We start from the raw sequence: 21,345 nt of genomic DNA, 5'->3' as shown, positions 1-21,345 counted from the left end.
GAGGCTTAAATGTATTGTCATTTAAGAAGAGTGTTTTAGTCGACGCCAAAAGATTTGGCAGATTTCGGCTGTCCTGACTGTGGTGGGAAGTTTGTTCCACCATTGTGGAATGCGGATGCGGAGCTAATGATGCTAATGATGGAGCATCACCGTCGGTTGTGTGATAGTAAAGGGTTAACCTTCTGTCGTGTGGCAGTGAAAGGGTTAAATTAAATCAATTGTTCCGCTACTCCCGTACAACTTTGACATCAAGCTTCATATCCGAGTACAAGATGGAACTGAAGCCAACTCTGTCAGAATGAACTTGACTATTAGACAAAACTATTATTTGTATACTTTTAGTTGTATACTCAACATCACTGTAAATGAGGGAAACCTCAGTGTCCCTCAAGTTTAAATAAAGGTTGAATGAAAATTATTGCCCCCCATCTCTCTCACTCCCTCCCTATCTCTCTCTCTCCCTCTATTAATGAAACATACCTCTCCCCTCATCTATCTCTCTCTTAAATGAATATATCTCTCCCCCTCTCTCTTCCTAACTCTCTCTGTATCTCTCTCTTCAACTCTCCCCCCTCCCTCGTTCTCTCTTCTCTCTTTCAGTGGAACATATATCTCTCTTCTCATCTCTCTTCTCCCCCTCCCTCCCTCTTTCTCTATCTCTCTTTCAGTGGAATGCATCTATCTCTTCCTCTCTTTTTTCTCTCTTCCTCTCTCTTCAACTATTCCTCCCTCCCCTCTCTCTTAGTGGAACATCTCCCTATTCTCTCTCTCTCTCTCTCTCTCTCTCTCTTAGTGGAACCTCTCTCTCTCTCTCTCTCTCCAAGCTCACATTTTTTAACAGACAGTGTAAGGTGTAATTACTGTCATTCCTACCACTGTATATCTTGCTCCGACACACTTGGCAGCTACAGTATAAAGGTGACCTTTTCCCCTTTCTTCTCTCTTTTGTTAAACTGCACACAGCGAATGTAAAATGTCAACAGAGCTCTCGCCAGGCGGTAAACCATGAGCCGGCAAATGCAGAGAAGGGCCTTGTGTCTGATGGCACACCTAAACCTTTAAGACTGTTGGCGTGCCTGCGTTGGGAATACAACAATAGCTTTGTTGTCTCAGGCTACTTAAGACATTCCAAGGCGGACGTGCTTGCATTGCATTATCCAAACTCCTACTAGAGAAAGAATACAAGTATACAAAACACCTACTACAAGCACAGCTATGTAGTCTAATAGCCTACATACGGTGTAGGGCACCAGTGTCAGGGTGGGGGGGGTGGGGGGGGGGGGTCTGTTTACGCGGAAACAAACGTGCAAATAATCTTTGCATGTGTGTGACCTGGCTGGAACAGATGTTTCTTCACTTTGCATGTGTAATATAGATTATATTAGATTATATTAAAATGTATTGTCATTATAAAGAATTTGTGTTTTAGTCGATGACTGGGCAGGTTTCGGCTATCCTGACTGTGGTGGGAAGTTCGTTCCACCATTGTGGAGCGAGGGCCGAGAATAACCTGCTTCTCTTTGATGACCCCGTGGAGCTCGTGGGTCTGAGGCGGCCAGCAGATGTAGAGAGGAGGGGTCTTGAGGGTGTGTAGTTAGTTAGAGACCATTGACCGGAGGTAGGAGGGAGCCGTTCCATTCACTGCGCGATATGCGATTTGTGAAGCGGATTTGTGCGGCGATGGGGAGCCAGTGCAGGTCCCTAAGAAGCGGGGTAACATGGGCTGACTTTGGTAGGTTGGCGATCAGGCGGGCGGCTGCGTTCTGAATGAGTTGAAGTGGCCAATGGATAATTGTGTATTTTATAGCCTTAACCACTTTTAACTATGCTGTTATATTGAAATACTGTTTTAATTATGCTCTTAAAATGTATAAAATGTCCATCTATTCTCTTTTTACCTGGCAGTTAACATGTTGCCTAGGGACTACAGTTGAAAACTAACGGAACGTAGACCAATCTCAGTCACTCTCTTTGTCTGGGACCAAATTCGGTCACGCCCCATTTTGCGCAACATCCAGGTTTTTTTATACCGTCAGCGTTTGGGAATTTCATGTCGACAGGTAGATGAAGTGAAATTATACTTATTTTAGAATATATATATCAAATTTCATGAGTATTCATCTATATTTAGTCATCTAAAGACTATTAGATATGAACCTATGTACCAGTAAAAAGTGGGAATCTCTAGAATGTGTTTTGGGCGACAAGTGTGCAGGTAGCCTCTCTAATCAATTTAACGTTATAGACAACACTTTATGTTGTCAGTAGATGGCAGCATTGGTTTAAAAGGTGAAAATGAATGAATGTTATGACTACAAAATGAATAAAATTCCCAAGACCTTTAGCACCTAGTTCACAGGTCACTGGTCAGCACCGGATTAGGAAAACACGATCTGAACAGCGTTAAACTATTAATGGAACCTGAGTACAGTGATCGAGAATGGTCACCTAATTATCTTAGCAAAAGTGCATCATTAGCATTATGTTTGTTGTCTAAAGGGAAACATAATGGTACAATTTAAGATTTGAATGTTATCCGCATATAAAGGACAAATAAAACATTGTTAATTTGTAAGAAACCTCAATGAAAACGGCGCAGGGTAAGTTATATTCGCTATTGTTATGAAAATGTGATCGAATCCTATAAAAATGTGGACGCATTTGGTCACCGTGACGGTTAGCTACCCAGCTAACACTGGCATTTACTGTTGAATAATGTGCACTGTCCCTATTCAAATAAACGTAATAAACTAAACTAATCTTGGTGGTGGTGGTTGTGGTCGGTAGACCAGCAAGCAGTGCATTGCAGTAGTCGAGGTGAGACATGACTGTTGATTGGACAAGGAGTTGAGTGGCTTACTTTGTCAGGAAGAGGTGGATCCTTCTGATGTTGCTCAGGAGGAATCTGCAGGTTCTGATTGTTACGGAGATGTGAACGGAGAAGTAATGTAGTTTGTAGTAGTGTAGTGAGCATGTAGTGTGTAGTAGTGTAGTATGTAGTAGTGTAATAGCATAGTGTGGGCACACACTACATTACTACACACTACACTACTACACGCTACACTACTACAGATGTTCTAACCCCTGTCCCTGTCTCTCTGAGTGGATATATCGATATAGAGATTCCAGTGACCATTCTACCTCATACTGGACAAGAGCGCCACTGGCCCCATGGATCAGCTTCATACCGTCTTCTGTCCGACCTACGTCGTCAAACCTTACCTGCTCTACCTCAACCTGTTCTGACTAGTTCTCCTGCTCCCCTGGGCAAATGGCCCTGAGCCATCGTCTTGTATCTCATCCTGTATACTAGCGCTTGTATAGTTTATGTATCTGCCTATTTGATCTTAGTTCTATTTACTACTTTGACTTCATAATTTTCTTATATACTTTGATTATATTGCTACTATGTATGCATATATACATATGCTTATTACATGTATCTATTGCTCCTATGTCCGCCCACTACAAACACAGGAACTCTCTAACCCCTGTCCCCGTCTCCCTGTCTCTCTGTGAGTGGTGATGGCAAAGGTGGTGGATGTCTCGTGATGATGGCCAAGGTGGTGGATGTCTCGTGGTGATGGCCAAGGTGGTGGAGGTCTCATGGTGATGGCCAAGGTGGTGGAGGTCTCGTGGTGATGATGGCCAAGGTGGTGGATGTCTCGTAGTGGTGATGGCCAAGGTGGTGGATGTCTCGTGATGATGGCCAAGGTGGTGGATGTCTCGTGGTGATGGCCAAGGTGGTGGATGTCTCATGGTGATGGCCAAGGTGGTGGAGGTCTCGTGGTGATGATGGCCAAGGTGGTGGATGTCTCGTAGTGGTGATGGCCAAGGTGGTGGATGTCTCGTGGTGATGGCCAAGGTGGTGGATGTCTCGTGGTGATGGCCAAGGTGGTGGATGTCTCGTGGTGATGGCCAAGGTGGTGGATGTCTCGTGGTGATGGCCAAGGTGGTGGATGTCTCGTGGTGATGGCCAAGGTGGTGGATGTCTCGTGGTGATGGCCAAGGTGGTGGATGTCTCGTGGTGATGGCCAAGGTGGTGGATGTCTCGTGGTGATGGCCAAGGTTGCAGTGACTGTTCTACCCCATATTTGTTATGAGCACCACTGAGGTCATGGATGGACTTTTCGAATAGTCTCCACATTCTATTTTCATGTCTGAGTCGAAAAATATAATTATTTTAATAAATGTTCTTTTGTATTTAAAAAAATATATAAAAAATGTATAATGAATTTATTAAAACCGGTTGATAGGCCAATGCAATGCTGTTATTATAGGCTACGATGGTGAATGTTGTCATTTTGATTCATTGTCGGTCAGCTGAGCCGATCAACGTTCTGAAGGATTATCTGAAGTGCCTATTTATGTGCAATACTCTTTGATTTTAATGATCCATTCTATTAAAAAGAATAACTGAATTTAACTCAAACTGAACATTTTAACTGAATTTAAACTGAAACAGAAAATAACAATTTTGTGTGTTCATATTCCATCAAAATGGAATATGACTGATATTTTGAGCTCTGAGCCTTGACATTTAGCCTTTATCTTATTTTCATACCAGCGCTCGTTTCCCTATGCTTTTTATTTTGTTGTTGGCGTTGTTAGCTCTATTGTATTTATATTTAAAAAAATAAATTTGTATGTACCTCAGTTGCTATTGCATGTACATATATGTGTTTTATTACACGTATATGTATATACAAACCAACTATTCGCCTGTTTTATTCTCCACCCATCGATCATCCATAGCAACACTATATTATCACCGACATCCAAGTTGGGGGATCCCCCTTTGAACGGCCCATCTAAGGTTTCTCTCCTCCACATTGCCTGTGGTGCTTTTTTCCTATTGCTAGGTTTTTAGTGAGTTTTTCCTTATCTTCATTGGGATTTTATGGTGGATTTTTGTTCATGATTTATTGTGATGTTTCTTCTTGACTTGTTTAGAGAAGACTTGTACAGCCCATGGGGGCATTACCTTGTGATTGCGGGCTTTACAAATACATTTGATTTGATTTGATCTGTCTGTCTGCCTTTCTTTCTGCAGGGTACAATCTGTTGTGATATGAATGGCTGTGAGGTGTGAGAGTACACCCCTAAGATCACGTCTTGTCTTGAGAGAGGATAGTGAATATCGATGTTCCTCGTACATATTACAATTCAAATATGTCCCAGTGCACGTGTGTGTGTGCACATCACTAGGCGGGGGCCTGCTGGCGTCTGTCTCTTGAACACACAGACAGGCGTGTGCTATAACAGACTCTCCTCTGCCCGTGGTCATGATGAACCTTCATACCCTGAGCAGCACAGAGGCCCGTTGCAGGGAAATTGCCACCTTGACAGCTGGATATTCCCATGCCGGCGGGAACAAATGAGAGCTATTTGTTCTTGCGTGAAGACACGGCACAAGTCGCATTGCATTCATAAAAGATGGGAATTTGTTTAAGCTTCACCTATCCTACACTGTAAAAAAAAATATATATAATAATTCACTGTAAATTCACTGCATTATATTACAGATTAGCCTACTTTTGTTTCTCTACTTTAAGTGTAAATTACAGTATATTACCTTTTATGAAAATATTAACAATTAAATTAACATTTGTAATCTGTAAATGTATTTGATTTTACTGTAATTTGACAGTAAGTATTTGGCAACCGTTGCTGCCAGACATTTACCGTTTTTTGACAGTTTTCTTTTTTACAGTGTAGGCAGGCTCCCCAGGTCTACATCGCTGTCCTGGTTCTGAAACAACGACACGCTGTCCATGGTTCTGAAACAACGACACGCTGTCCATGGTTCTGAAACAACAGCACACTGTCCATGGTTCTGAAACAACGACACGCTGTCCATGGTTCTGAAACAACGACACGCTGTCCATGGTTCTGAAACAACAGCACACTGTCCATGGTTCTGAAACAACAGCACACTGTCCATGGTTCTGAAACACCAGCACACTGTCCATGGTTCTGAAACAACAACACGATGTCCATGGTTCTGAAACAACAACACACTGTACGTGGTTCTGAAACAACAGCACACTGTCCATGGTTCTGAAACAACAGCACACTGTCCATGGTTCTGAAACAACAGCACACTGTCCATGGTTCTGAAACACCAGCACACTGTCCATGGTTCTGAAACAACAACATGATGTCCATGGTTCTGAAACAACAACACACTGTCCATGGTTCTGAAACAACAGCATGATGTCCATGGTTCTGAAACAACAACACACTGTCCATGGTTCTGAAACAACAGCATGATGTCCATGGTTCTGAAACAACAACACACTGTCCATGGTTCTGAAACAACAGCATGATGTCCATGGTTCTGAAACAACAACACACTGTCCATGGTTCTGAAACAACAACATGATGTCCATGGTTCTGAAACAACAACACACTGTCCATGGTTCTGAAACAACAACATGATGTCCATGGTTCTGAAACAACAACACGTTTGGCCAATAATAGTGTTGCTTTTGCACATTTTCTATAGATACAAAGCTTAAACAGAGGAACCAAATGCGTAAGCCCTCGTGGCGCCGGTCGTCTTAAATACCAGAGCGCACTTTTTAAATAATATACTGCGGGCCGGACGGGATGTTTTGGCGAGGCCAGATGTGTAACCTGAAAACAATAACAAAACATATACAGTATATAATAATTATTTAATGTGGCATATATTCATCTGAATGTCAGAGACAAAAAACCTGTACAACCTGCACTGACCCTGGACCTGTACAGCCTGCACTGACCCTGGACCTGTACAGCCTGCACTGACCCTGGACCTGTACAACCTGCACTGACCCTGGACCTGTACAGCCTGGGCTGACCCTGGACCTGTACAACCTGCACTGACCCTGGACCTGTACAGCCTGGGCTGACCCTGGACCTGTACAACCTGCACTGACCCTGGACCTGTACAGCCTGGGCTGACCCTGGACCTGTACAGCATGCGCTGACCCTGGACCTGTACAGCCTGCACTGACCCTGGACCTGTACAGCCTGCACTGACCCTGGACCTGTACAACCTGCACTGACCCTGGACCTGTACAGCCTGGGCTGAACCTGGATCAGTGCAACGTGTCCTGAAGGTGAAATGGAAGACACTTAACACTATAAGTGCCCAGTGTGACTCTATGAACCCTCTGTGATCAATAAGGTCTTCTCTATGTAGATACTCACTGAGCAGCGACTCTATGACCCCTCTGTGATCAATAAGGTCTTCTCTATGTAGATACTCACTGAGCAGCGACTCTATGACCCCTCTGTGATCAATAAGGTCTTCTCTATGTAGATACTCACTGAGCAGCGACTCTATGACCCCTCTGTGATCAATAAGGTCTTCTCTATGTAGATACTCACTGAGCAGTGACTCTATGACCCCTCTGTGATCAATAAGGTCTTCTCTATGTAGATACTCACTGAGCAGTGACTCTATGACCCCTCTGTGATCAATAAGGTCTTCTCTATGTAGATACTCACTGAGCAGTGACTCTATGACCCCTCTGTGATCAATAAGGTCTTCTCTATGTAGATACTCACTGAGCAGCGACTCTATGACCACTCTGTAGGCGCTGGCGTGGCGATGGGCCTGCCACTGGGCGCACATACCGGTCACTCTCATCTGGTACAGAGACAAGTTGGTCACCCCCAGGTACACTGTTAAAGAGAGAGAGGGAGAGGGAGAGAGAGAGAGGGGGGTGGGAAGAGAGGGAGGGACAGAGAGAGGGAATAGTGAGAGGGAATAAAGGGAGCGAGAGGGAGAGAGAGACAAGAGAGAAATTCATTCATTAATTCATTCATTAATCAGACCATTAACGTTTCAGGTGCCGTCTCTCACCTGCTCTGACCTTAACACAATCTGCGCCGGAAACGAGTTAACTCGTTATTGCCCGCCATGCGTTCAGCACCAGAAACGAGTTAACTTATCGTTATTTTGTTTATTCGCTATATCTATTCATAATTCATAGCTGCAGCCTCTGGTATACCATTCAGACCCTGTCTGAGCTGGCAGACGGTCAACACCGTCCTCTACTGCCATCCGGAGCTATTGCATCTCATTGGAAATTAGCTGGTGTGTTTTAGGAGCCGATCTGAGCAGGGCGGGCGGGGTTTAAATACTCAGGCGAGCCAGTTCTATACAACGATGGCATCGAACAGTAACCCCGCCCGCCCGTCATTGTGAAACGGTCGGTAGTGTGGTACGGACCTCCACAAGCAGTATTTGGAATTGCGATCAGATATTTGGATTATTTCTTTTGCATTACATCAGATACAAGGTAAGAAGACTATATATATATATATATACTAGAGCTGGGCCGTTAACGGCGTTAACGTGCTGCGTTAATGCTATACTAGTATCGCGCGATAATATAATTAACGCATTAATCTAAAAAAAAAAAGAAAAAAAAAATGATTTTTTTTTTTACCTTTATTTACCCAGGGTAGGTTCGCTGAGCACAGATGCTCTTTTTCAGGAATGCCCTGCTTCACATTCATACAGTTCCATTCACACCTGGGAGCTGCCCAGTACAACCACAGTTGACACCATTGGCCAATGGCCACTGAGCAACTCCACTGGAGCAGTTGATTCAAGCCATGTCACATAGTTCAAGTTTGAAATGATTCTTTCTGTTTTGCTCCTGAGAGTGTGCTAGATACTGTACTGTACTGGTAATATTATTTATTTGTGTTAACTTCTGTATAAAACAACTTATTAAACACAAGTACATCTTATTGAACATTATTTTGATATTTCATTACCAATTATCATAGCAAAACAGCTTTTTCAAACTGTCTGTAATGCATTTTGGAAACGGGAGATGGGCTCATGGTGTAATGGGCCACCTGGCCTGAGAAACATAAGGAGGAAAGAAAAAGTAAGGACTTACTTCTGGTCATTATTTGGGTAGAACACACATATTTTGAATGCCTTCGGCAGGTTTATTTTTATTTTTTTTAGCCATTTTAATCTAGATTAATCTAGATTAAATCCAGGATTGCAGATAGATTAATCTAGATTAAAAAAATGTATCTATGCCCACCTCTAATATATACTATTGATCGTTGATCTGACATGTATTTCTACCGCGATCACAGCTATTTGTGTGTAGGTGTATCTGCTTAGTACCGGTGAGTGCGGGGGGGGGGGGGGGGGGGGGGTGGGGGCGAGCGCCCCGCTACGGCGGTCATTTCATGTATGCACGACGAAATATAATAATGATAATCTAGCGTTGATTTCAGGATGATTAGATAATCAGCCGGAAAAAAAAATTACAACATGATGACTGGATTACAGTAAAATGCCTTTTTCTCGTCTTTTTCCTGGAATTACTCAAGAGCACCCAAACCATACTCTATTCAAAACGGTATAAAACGGAAATGTACGGATGAAAAAACTATCTGTTTTGGGCATGTTGACTGGAAGCAACTCACTGAGGGTCGACAGCGTTATTAGACCCATAGATATAATATAAGATATATTTTAAGCACTCGCAAATGTCGCAGTCTAAAACTATATCCATTGAATAAAGACCTGGCGATGAAGGGGGATCAGCGCCCCCTGCTGCTGGCGGTCAATGTGTTAAAAGTGAGAAGCTTGTGTATATTCAAGATCAAAAAACAACAACAACAACAACAACAACAACAACAACAACAACAACAACAACAACAACAACAACAACAACATGTCATTCAATAGACAGGCCAAACGAAGGGCCTCTGGTTGACTGGTAGATATACAAAACATAGTAGTAAACATTCCTCTGTAGAGCCTATACAAGCTGCTGCAATACAACCATATGTTTCATTATAATGAGACCCACGTCTGACGGCTCTGTGTCTTCCGGTTGTCTTCATGTTCACAGAGATGTGTGTTTCATAAAACTGAATGTGGATCAGTTGTAACTGTACCAAAGGTACACACACACACACACACACACACACACACACACACACACACACACACACACACACACACACACACACACACACACACACGTATGTATGTATATAAAAGCCATGTATACAATTGTATGAGTTTCAGTTTGCAAACATTGCTTATACATGTTATAAATGCATTAGCATACAACAGCATTTATTTTGCACTTTGTATTTATCTACACCAGCGTTTCCCAATCTCTGGGTTGCGACCCAAAATGGGTCGCAGACCCGTTTTTATTGGGTCGCCAATAAAAAGTAAAAAGTAAAAAGTAATTTTTTTTTAATAAAAAAGCTGTAGATGTGTTGATTCAGTTTGACACCACATACTTATGTGAACCTGGGTTTTCTACTCTAGCATACCTGAAAAACAAATACAGAAACAGACTAAATGCTCAGCATGACCTCAGAATAGCACTTCAACTTCAACCAGCCACATACCTCTCATTAGATTTCATTGTGCCATAGATTAAACATTATACCCCTTCTAGCATGATGTCAGGTAAGTAGAATTTTTAAATAAGCCAGTACAAATTAATCAGAATGTTGCTCAATGTTGGGGTTTAAGGTTGAGGGACTGAGGGAGGGGGTAAGAAATGGAGAGTTGAAAAAGGGGTGAGAAATAGAAAGGAGAGTAGAACATGTTTGTTCATTTAAAAGTGTTACAAAATTGTATGTACATATGTCATGAGGTGGTGAGCAACTTAACATTACAGTCTGATTATTGCTGTGATGTACTTGTATAATTAAATAAATACATTTCATATACATTTGAAATTCATGGTTTGTTGTGTTCTTTATCAGTAGTTTATAAATGTATGTTATGGCAATTCATGATGTATTTTTGTAAGTTTGGGTCCCGGGGAAACACCAAATTTCTCTTTTGGGTCTTGAGCTGAAAAAGTTTGGGAACCCCTGATCTACACTGATGCCTCCTCTGTCGGTCTGGGGAGGGTGTAGACTGCCACATAAATCAAATCAAATCAAATTTATTTATAGGGCCCGACAACACACGTTAATGTCCCCATGGGCCGTACAGATCTTCTTTAAACAAGTCAAGAAGAAAACATAACAATAAGTCAAGAACAGAACAAGAACACCATAAGGTGCAAACATTTTTAGATGGATGCAAATAAATGAAAGAATGCAAGCACTCCCAGACATACCCCACGCGAAGGTAAGGAAAAACTCACTAAAACCTAACAATAGGGAAAAAAGCTCCACAGGCAGTGTGGAGGAGAGAAACCTTAGAAGGGCCATTCAAGGGGGGATCTCCCTTCTTAGATGTTGGTGATAGTAGTGTTGCAGACGGACAGTTGGTAAGCATGCACTCATGTGTGTAGTGGAACACAGATGAGTGCATGCAATAGCAACTGTACATTTTGAAAAATTAAAGATAGAGCTAATAGCGATAGCAACTGAACATTTTGAAAGATTAAAGATAGAGCTGATAGCAATCTATTTGAGGCACAGGGGCGGCGCAAAGAGGATCACATCCTCCCCGTCTTAGTCAAGGGACATTTAACACTCCGGTCGTTGCTCAGGGACAGCCGGAGACAGGGAGATAGGGGGCGGCGCAGAGAGGGTCACGAACTCCCCGACATCATCGCGGGACATCCGGCACTCCGGTCACCACTACGAGACCTCCGGAGACAGGGGGGCACGCAGAGGGGGTCGCAACCTCCCGGCCTTCGTCACGGGACGTCCAACACTCCGGTCAACACTCCAGGACACATGTCTCCTCTGTCGGTCTGGGGAGGGTGTAGACTACCACATGTCTCCTCTGTCGGTCTGGGGAGGGTGTAGACTACCACATGTCTCCTCTGTCAGTCTGGGGAGGGTGTAGACTACCACATGTCTCCTCTGTCGCTCTGGGGAGGGTGTAGACTACAACATGTCTCTTCTGTCGGTCTGAGGAGGGTGTAGACTACCACATGTCTCCTCTGTCGGTCTGGGGAGGGTGTAGACTACCACATGTCTCCTCTGTCGGTCTGAGGAGGGTGTAGACTACCACACGTCTCCTCTGTCGGTCTGGGGAGGGTGTAGACTACCACATGCTGCCCTACTGTCGGTCTGAGGAGGGTGTAGACTACCACACGTCTCCTCTGTCGGTCTGGGGAGGGTGTAGACTGCCACATGTCTCCTCTGTCGGTCTGGGGAGGGTGTAGACTACCACATGTCTCCTCTGTCGGTCTGGGGAGGGTGTAGACTACCACATGTCTCCTCTGTCAGTCTGGGGAGGGTGTAGACTACCACATGTCTCCTCTGTCGCTCTGGGGAGGGTGTAGACTACCACATGTCTCTTCTGTCGGTCTGAGGAGGGTGTAGACTACCACATGTCTCCTCTGTCGGTCTGGGGAGGGTGTAGACTACCACATGTCTCCTCTGTCGGTCTGAGGAGGGTGTAGACTACCACACGTCTCCTCTGTCGGTCTGGGGAGGGTGTAGACTACCACATGCTGCCCTACTGTCGGTCTGAGGAGGGTGTAGACTACCACACGTCTCCTCTGTCGGTCTGGGGAGGGTGTAGACTACCACATGCCTCCTCCGATACCTGTGGAGTCCCCAGCCACTTCTTGTCAACTGACAGCAAGGAATTTCTCTGGGAGAGTGTAACACACGTTGAGGTTCATGCTATATCCCCCTCCCTGCTGAACAGGTGCCCAGACTGACCAGTAGGTGTTGCTGTTGCAATGACCAGGACGCGTCTATATTAAAGGCAGCCCAAGAGTGCTTCCGCATTCGCCTGATTGGCCCCGGTAACGCACGCAATGCGCATTTTCTTTTTTGCCACTGCCTAATCGCTCGCGGAAATGGAATACATATTTATCCAAACGAGGACCAGATTCATAACGTTATTTCGCGAGCCCAGCTGTCACGTTATTTCGCACGACTGTACATTGTAACGTTAAATACAGCCCAGCTGTCAACTGTACTTTGTAACGTTATGTTATTTCGGGCGTTTTATTCATAACAAACATAGACGCGATTCCGCCAACACCCATTAGCCGGTGTTCTATGGACACACACACACACACACAGCTGTGGACAGCTGGTGGTTTAATTTGGCTGAACAGTGTTTGAGACTGTTTATTTTAAAGGTATAATTCATAATGCTGTCAAACAGTGACCTCTAGGCAAAAGAGCCCTGCTTGGTATTGTGCTTTTCTTTTTACTTTTGAATTTCTCCAGACCTCTCTTGGTAGAGCCTCAGGTGTGGCTAGCAGTAGCAACCACTATACCCACTGAAATCCAACCCACACATCATCAGACAAAAACAAAACATGTAAACAAAGCTGTAAACAGTACCATGTTACCATCTTTTTTCCTAGATGCCGGCTGCCGCTGTTTGACGACATTACAGATTCTACCTTTAAGCAAAACTGTTGTGGTTGAAGTTGTTCAGAGAGTGGCGTATATTACTGTTATATAAACACAATTCTAGTGCTTTATGGACAGCACTCAGTCAGTCAAGTAGAGGATGTTTATCTGGAGAATACATTTTCTGGTACAGATAGGCGTGAAGAGTGACCCTGAAGCATCTGTTTGAGTTGTCAGCGGAATACATTTCCTAGCAAGTGTTGATGACCAAAATAACCTCTAAAACACTGCTAGAATACACAAGCAGTTGTGTGATATGTGACATCTCTGAACACAGTGCTTTGTCACCACCTGTCAATCTATGCATAGCAAAACCTATTAATATTAATGTGTTGGCGGAATCGCGTCAATGTTTGTTATGAATAAAACGCCCGAAATATCATAACGTTACAAAGTACAGTTGACAGCTGGGCTGTGTTAACGTTACAATGTACAGTCGCGCGAAATAACGTTATGAATGCCCGAAATAACATAACGTTACAATGTACAGTTGACAGCTGGGCTGTGTTAACGTTACAATGTACAGTCGCGCGAAATAACGTGACAGCTGGGCTCGCGAAATAACGTTATGGCGTTATGCGTGAATCTGGTCCTCGTTTGGATACATATGTATTCCATTTCCGCGAGCGATTAGGCAGTGGCAAAATAGAAAATGCGCATTGCGTGCGTTACCGGGGTCAATCAGGCGAATGCAGAAGCACTCTTGTGCTGCCTTTAATATAGACGTGACCAGGACTCATACCCCCACTGTCTCCCCATCCACGAACACTTCCAATTGTGTTCGTAGGGACGACTGACCAAGCCGGAGGTACCGCTGGCGGGAATTTAACCAGTGTCTCTGCGGTGTTAGGCAAGTGCTTAGATCTCTACACTACCCAGACGCCACTACCTGCATTATGTAGGCCTATATACCTATTTATTAAAGGTGCTGTAAGTGGTATTTCTATGTTAAAGGAACATGCCAACATTTTGGGAAATTAGCTTACCGTCTTCTCCAGAGAGAGACAAGAAGATAGATACCCCGTTCAGTAGAAAGCTATCTGGCTGCATGTTAGCCTAGCTTAGCACAATGAATGGAAGCGGACATGGCCGGTTAGCCTTCGGGAGAGGTGCAGCCAGATAGCTTTCTACTGAACGCACAGAGACAAAACTGGTATCGATCTTCTTGTCTCTCTCTGGAGAAGACGGCAAGCTTATTTCCCTAAATGTTGGCGTGTTCTTTTAAAATACATTCCGACAGATATAGAGTGTTTGGTCAGTAACGTGGGGTCTCCTGGTCCCTCCGTTTGAACAGTAAACACAAAATACATTTTCTGATATCCCTTCCCACTTCATCCAATCAGAACTGCACACTGCAAACATGGTCCGACAAACACGATCAATAAAAACTAGTTTTGGGCAAATATGATCTTGAAACAAGTCAAATAATCTGCCGGTGCCGTAAGCAAATCTGGCAAGATTTCTTGAAATAAGTAAAAATATCTTTCTGGTTGGATAAACATCTATTGTGTGTTTACTAGGGATGGGTACCTTTCACATTTGAACCGATACGGTACCGGTACCGGTACCTGTGAATCGATACCGGTATCCAACGGTACCTTTTTTCTGTACTTTAGTCTCAAATTTTTTATTTACCTACCTCAGTCGTGAAAAAAATAATCCAAATTTCAAATAACTACAATTTATTTTTTTTATTTTTTATTGATCTTTTTCCCCCTCCTTTTTCCTCCGATTTTCTCCCATCCCAATGTTAGTCGTTATGCCAATTCCCAATCCCCTTCCTGGTCGCTGCGCACTTATCCCCCACAGTCGGTCTGGGAGAGTGGAGGCTATCACGTGCTTCCTCCGACACACGTGTAGCCAATCAACCGCTTCTTTTCACCTGGCAGCGTGGACTCTCACTGAGAGGGTGTAACGTGTAGAAGGATCACACTACCTCTCTTAGATCCTATCCGCGCTGAGCAGGCGCCCCGACCGAACTGTAGGAGTCGCTGTTTACAACGACCCGGACCCACCCGCCAGCTTTCCCACCCTCTAATACTGCCAATTGTATTAGTGTGAACGGCCAGCCAAGCTGGTGACACGCCGGGAGCTGGATTTGAACAGGCGAATCCTAGCGTCTCCGGCGTTGGTGACGAACGCAATCTCCGCTACGCCACCTGACCGCCTCAAATAACTACAATTTCGACCTTTTTTCGGCTTGCCATTGCTCCGACTGCTTTGTTGTTGAATCAAGTCAAATCCTAGGTAAGCATATATTGTGCGTGTGAACGTTGACATAATTTTTTTTTTTTTTTTTTTGGTATCTCACTTGAATCGATATTCGGTAGTACCGACGTGTTTCGGTTCGGTACCTCAAAAGTACAGAATTCGGTACCCATCCCTAGTGTTTACTGCAGAGCGGAGGGACTGGGAGACCCATGTTACTGACCAAACACTATATATCAGTGATGGGCTAGATCAGTGTTTCTCAACTGTTGGGTCGCGACCCAAAAGTGGGCCGCAGGGCCATTTTGAGTGGGTCGCGGATGTGTGTGTAAAAAAAAAATAATAATAAAAAAATATATATATAATTTTTTGTTTGCACTACCTATCTTTGTGAAAGTGGCTTCTCAGCTCTGGTCCAGCTGAATACAATGCAGAGGAACAGATTGGACATTGAGCATGACCTCAGAGTTGCTTTGTCTACCATCACCCCAGACTTTGAGACTCTTGTCAGGAGCAAACAACATCCCCAGTTATCCCATTAGTTCCCTGGGATGTTAAGCTAAGAAGTCTGCTAAGAAGGATATATTATTTATTATTATTATTATTATTATTATTATTATTTTATTTCATTGTGTTTTTAGCCCTAGTTGCACTTTTGTTGCAACCCCAGTTATCCCATTAGTTCCCCTAAACTTAGGTCTGTTATGTTAAGCTAAGAAATCTGCTAAGAAGCATATATTATTTATTATTTCATGTCATTGGGTTTTTAGCCCTAGTTGCACTTTTGTTGCACTTTTTTGTGTATATTTCATGTTTCAAACAGTGCATGAAAGATTGTGTATTACTGCAACAATTTTCTTTTTTTATAAATCATAGTGGTTAAAAAATGTTGGTCGCGACTTAATGACGAAGGAAAATGTTGGGTCGCAAGGCTAGACCAGTTGAGAACCACTGGGCTAACGGAACGTAGACCAAATGCGTCCACATTTTTATAGGATTCTAGCACATTTTCATAACAATAGCGAATATTACCGTTTTCATTGAGGTTTCTTACAAATTAACGATGCTTTATGTTGTCCTTTATATGCCGATTATCATTAAAATCTTAAATTGTACCATATGTCCCCCTTTAGACAACATATGTAACGCTACCAGCGCACTTTTGTTAAGATAATTAGTTTACCATTCACGGTCGCTATACCGAGGTCGCAGTAATAGTTTACCGCTGTTCAGATCACGGCGAAGAATAGACACATCCCAGTGACCTGTGCTAAGGATCTTGGGAAATGTATTCATGTAGTTTTCAACATTTTCACCTTTTAATTTTAAACCAATGCTGCCATCTACTGACAACAGAAAGTGTTGTCTATCGTCACTTCCGTATACAGCGTCGCCCGAAACCCATTCTAGAGATTCCCACTTTTTACTGGGAATGGGGCGTGGCCGTATTTAGTCCCAGACAATAAGAGTGGCTGCGATTGGTCACTGTGACATTAGATGACAAATCCAAATCCACGGTCACGGAAGTGCCACAGATGACCCAACTATAATATTATTTAAAAAATCATTAGGATAAGGGTTCCCTTGATAAAGATGCATGAAAAGGCTGTATAATATACAACACCTGTAGCTCAACTGCAAAAACTGCTTTTTTTTATTTGATTAGATTTGTATTTGGAAATTAAAAACACATCATTAAAACAAATTACCTTGACCAATTTGTATTCCTGAGGATATCACCTAAAAGCATTCATTAAAGTGCTTATTTCCAAGGTGGTCCTTGATGGAAGACATAAAAACATAAAAACACAGCACATATAGCCTACTCAACTGCTAATTTTTGCTCAACTGCAAAAATGTATGCCTACTTGTGTATTAGCCTACAGGGAAAAACACATTCACAACAGGCAGCAAAGTTTATTTTCAGCCAAGTATGGTAATAATAAGGTAACTATTAGGATATATATGGTATGGATTACTTACTCTTATAACGTATTACTATCTGTGGTAGCTCTAGTCTCCACCTACACAAATTGTGTTTGTGCTGTCCATTGATCATGCACCTTCACGTGGTAGGCACATTAACTGTAGGTCAAACTCCCCAAACAAACAAGCACACCATTGATTTAATTGCCATATAAATCACATACAAAGCTCTAACTATTACTTCTCTCTGAACATGAATATAAAACAAAAAGGTGATCTATTAACTGTGTAAACCTTATGAAATATTCATCATTGATATTTGAATACTTGAAGTCTGTATGAACTGAGTAGTTAGTATCAAATGAAATAAGATGGAACAGCTCCATGCATTAATTGAATAAACAAGTATTTGCTCATTACCAGTATGGTATTGTTTAAATTGTACAGCTTTTTGCACATCTTTGTCAGGGAATTCCAACTATTCTGGACCTGAATGTACCAGTTAATTGTAATCATCTCTCTCTCTCTCCTTATGTCTAGTCAAGCCAGGTTGTGGAGGAGAGAGACAGGGATGAACAGGCTATAGACTACTTTGCCCGTCCTGAGCCTGCTATGATGCAGATGTTTTTACATCACCACCCAAAACAAGATTCAGCCAAGAGCGAGTGAGTACACTGGTCCACTTGCACTGGTCCACTTGTCCATGGCACTTACTACTTACTTACTACTTACTTACTACTGCTTTGTAGTGGTTTGGGGGAATAGTACAGTAGGTACGCATAGGGGACTGCAAAGATGGTGTACTGGTGGGTGGTGTCCGACCGATTATGGTGGGCCGGTCTGGGCCAAAAATGCCGGGGCCGATTTTTGGTCCCAGTCCAGCCCTGCTGTACATGTGCTGTATGATGACAATACGTTTGAATCTGATCTAATCTAAAATGTAATACCTGTGCAAATTATACCATTTAAGGCCTTGAATTGAGAATTATGAATGTAATACTTTTAAAAAACATTTTATACCCTGCAGATATCCTGAGTAAGGCACAGTGTTCAAGGCACTGTGTTCCTCAGCTTCCCCGTTTGCCCAATGGCACCAGCATCGAAACACGAGTGCATGTGTGCCTCTTGAGGAAGAGAGACCCACAGCCTACAGAGCCTGGGAAAGGATTGATTGGATGCCAGACTGTCACTTCTATGCAGGAAGATCTTTTCAACACATAGCATAATGAAAATAACTGCTTGTAGAGCAGCAGTATGCCTAATAGCAGCATAATCAAATCATAGTCATAAGGAAGAACACAAGCTGCATTATTTCTTTGCATGTGAATAGCTAGTGTAGCGTTATCTGAATAATTATCTTACATTTGCTAAATAGGAACCTTTCTTCATGTGAGCAGCTGTCAAAATCCAGCTAGACGGCCTTGATGAATTCCCTTTCTGTCCCGCACTGAAAATCCATATAAAATGTCTTAATCCTTTGATTATTTTGCAGTAATTTGGATAGAATGGTACGGCTACTCATCAGCTGCCTGGTAGTTTAAAAAGGTGGTCAAATAAAGTGAGGCTAAATACTAAAATGACAAGGAGCAGAACAATTTACATCTTAACTTTTCATGTCTGGTCAATGTTAGCATGGTGTTATTCACTGTCAAAGATGAAAAAAACCTGAATAATAATGATAATTTATATTCTCCTTTGGTTCATTACAATTTACTCGAGCATAGTAACAGACACAATATTTCTGACACTGGGAATACACACTTGCATCAGGGGGTAGATGTAAAATACTGGCCCTACCAGGCATCCTGCAGTGCCTCAAAGTGCTGTAGAAATGCCTACATAATTATTAAACACATCATTTAACAATGTATTTATACAGCATGTAGAGGTGAAATGACAATGGATTAATAGGACCTGTAGCCTATGAGGCAACATACATCAGTGTTGTAGTACTCAAGTCCGAGTCCTGGACTGATTTTCAGGACTCGTGACTCGACTTGGACTTGAGCACTGATTACTCGGACTTGGACTTGGACTGGAGCATTGACTGCATTCAAACTCGGAAGGTGCAGACGAGGACTCTGACTTGTTAAGTGATAAAAATACAGTTATTTATACAAACAAATCATAAGAGAACTATATGTACTGTTGGACTGTAACAATTAAATGTATGAATAAATAAAATAGTGATGTTTTTCCATGCTTCACAGACGCACTGAAGTTACATCATTGTGACTTATACACCCTCGACAAGAGATGAATTGGCTTACACTCATTTACACTCATTGGTCTGACCCCTCCTTATTTGATACACCTTGTTCAAATTGTCATCTACTCCCTATAACACCAGAGCTGCTCCCCATATCTCGCTAGATGCTTCCTGTGTGTTTACACTTCCTTTGGTCAATCCTCCTTCCAATTTGCTGCTCCCAGCTGTTGGAATGAGATGCAAGACTTTCAAAATGGACACATTGATGCCCCCTCACTACTTTTAAGGACTCTATCGCAGAGTTGATAGTTGTTTACACACACCTGCAACTGTCACCCAGCGTTTTAACTGACAATTTTAACTGACAAATCGTCTGTTCTGCTTCATGTCTTGATTACCCTGTAATTCTATTTGGTTGTTTGCTTGGTGTGTGTTTCAATTATTTCCCTTAATTTAACTCTGTGATGTATGTATCGTTTGTGTCCAATAGTCTTATCTGGATGATTCCTTTTTGTATATTTTATTATTATAAATGTTTTGTATTGTATATAATAAAAAAAATAAAAAATAAAAGTGTAAAAATAACGGGGCAGCAGAAAATCACTGTTTTATTACGCTTGTCTACTGTGCAGCGTATGTGCCTGGCGGAGATCTCTTTTCCTCCACAGGAAGAAAGGAACACAATGTACGTTATGTTATAGCCATAAGTACTATATATATATATATATATTTATAACATACTGTAAGCACTATATTTATGTTTAGTATCGGCAAAAGTCCCAAACAAATCACCGCAACCAGGAGTCCAAACAAGAATGATTGTGGTCGTGGGTGAGTGCTCTCACCACTAGACTAAACCTCCCCCACCCACCCCGATACAAACACAGCGATACTATGCTGATGGTTCGTTTGAATGTTTAACAGTTAGGGTTAAGACATATAGTTAGGGTTAGGGTTAAGGTTAGGGTTTGTGGGGGAGGCTATCAGAAGAGAGTGTCTTGGTAGTTTTGAGGAAAGGCACTTTGTGAGCGCCCTGGGTTCACTCCGCAGCAGGGGAACTCAAACGTTTTCTGAAAACATTAAAAGTAAAAAAGAAAAAAAGTAATATGTAATATATGTACTTATTTGTAATATGTACATTATTGTACGTTTTTGTAAATACGTCAATATGTTACTCATGGCTACTATAACATTTATACAACTTACTTATATGTACCCTTTTTCCTGTGGTCGATAAGTACTTTACTTATTTACATATTTATTTATTATTTACATATTTTAGGCGAGAACGGGCTGCTGTCATGACAACACATCAGGAACGCTGCCTGTGTAGATTCCCTGTCGCCAGTAAATAACATAATCTCCCTTATTTTGGACGGAATTTAAATGCATAATGTATCTATGAATAATGTTTATAGAATCCTAACCCTTGTGACTTAACGGGTAGAGACACGGAGAGGTTTTTAAATTCACTCTCTGAGTAGCATAAGTTAGACAATAAGATAATTCTAGACTAATATATGTGTTTGAAGGTGTACGTGTGTTATGTAGGACTAATGAAGTGACTTAATTAACTAATTAAGGGGTAGGACCTGATAAGCATCTTGCTTCTTCCTGTTTCTTTTCTAACAAGAGACTGGTTTGTTTGTGTATTTCTTACTTATCTA

The 21,345-nt window shown here is 42.4% G+C and overlaps 1 protein-coding gene across 1 annotated transcript in view; it reads right to left on the bottom strand.

Annotated features, from left to right (window-relative positions):
- The window catches only part of col14a1b (collagen, type XIV, alpha 1b), a 334,004-nt gene that overhangs the window by 106,976 nt on the left and 205,683 nt on the right, over positions 1–21,345 (bottom strand). Inside the window, exon 18 of the mRNA XM_084312005.1 lies at positions 7,558–7,674. Within this exon, the coding sequence (XP_084168131.1) occupies positions 7,558–7,674 (117 nt within the window). The remainder of the gene's footprint in view (positions 1–7,557; positions 7,675–21,345) is intronic.

The sequence above is a fragment of the Notolepis coatsorum genome, assembly GCF_963971535.1.
Source record: "Notolepis coatsorum genome assembly, chromosome: 4".
NCBI classification, from domain to species: Eukaryota; Metazoa; Chordata; class Actinopteri; order Aulopiformes; family Paralepididae; genus Notolepis; species Notolepis coatsorum.
Note: the sequence above shows the minus strand (reverse complement) of the source record. Positions and strands in the feature narration are given on the sequence as shown.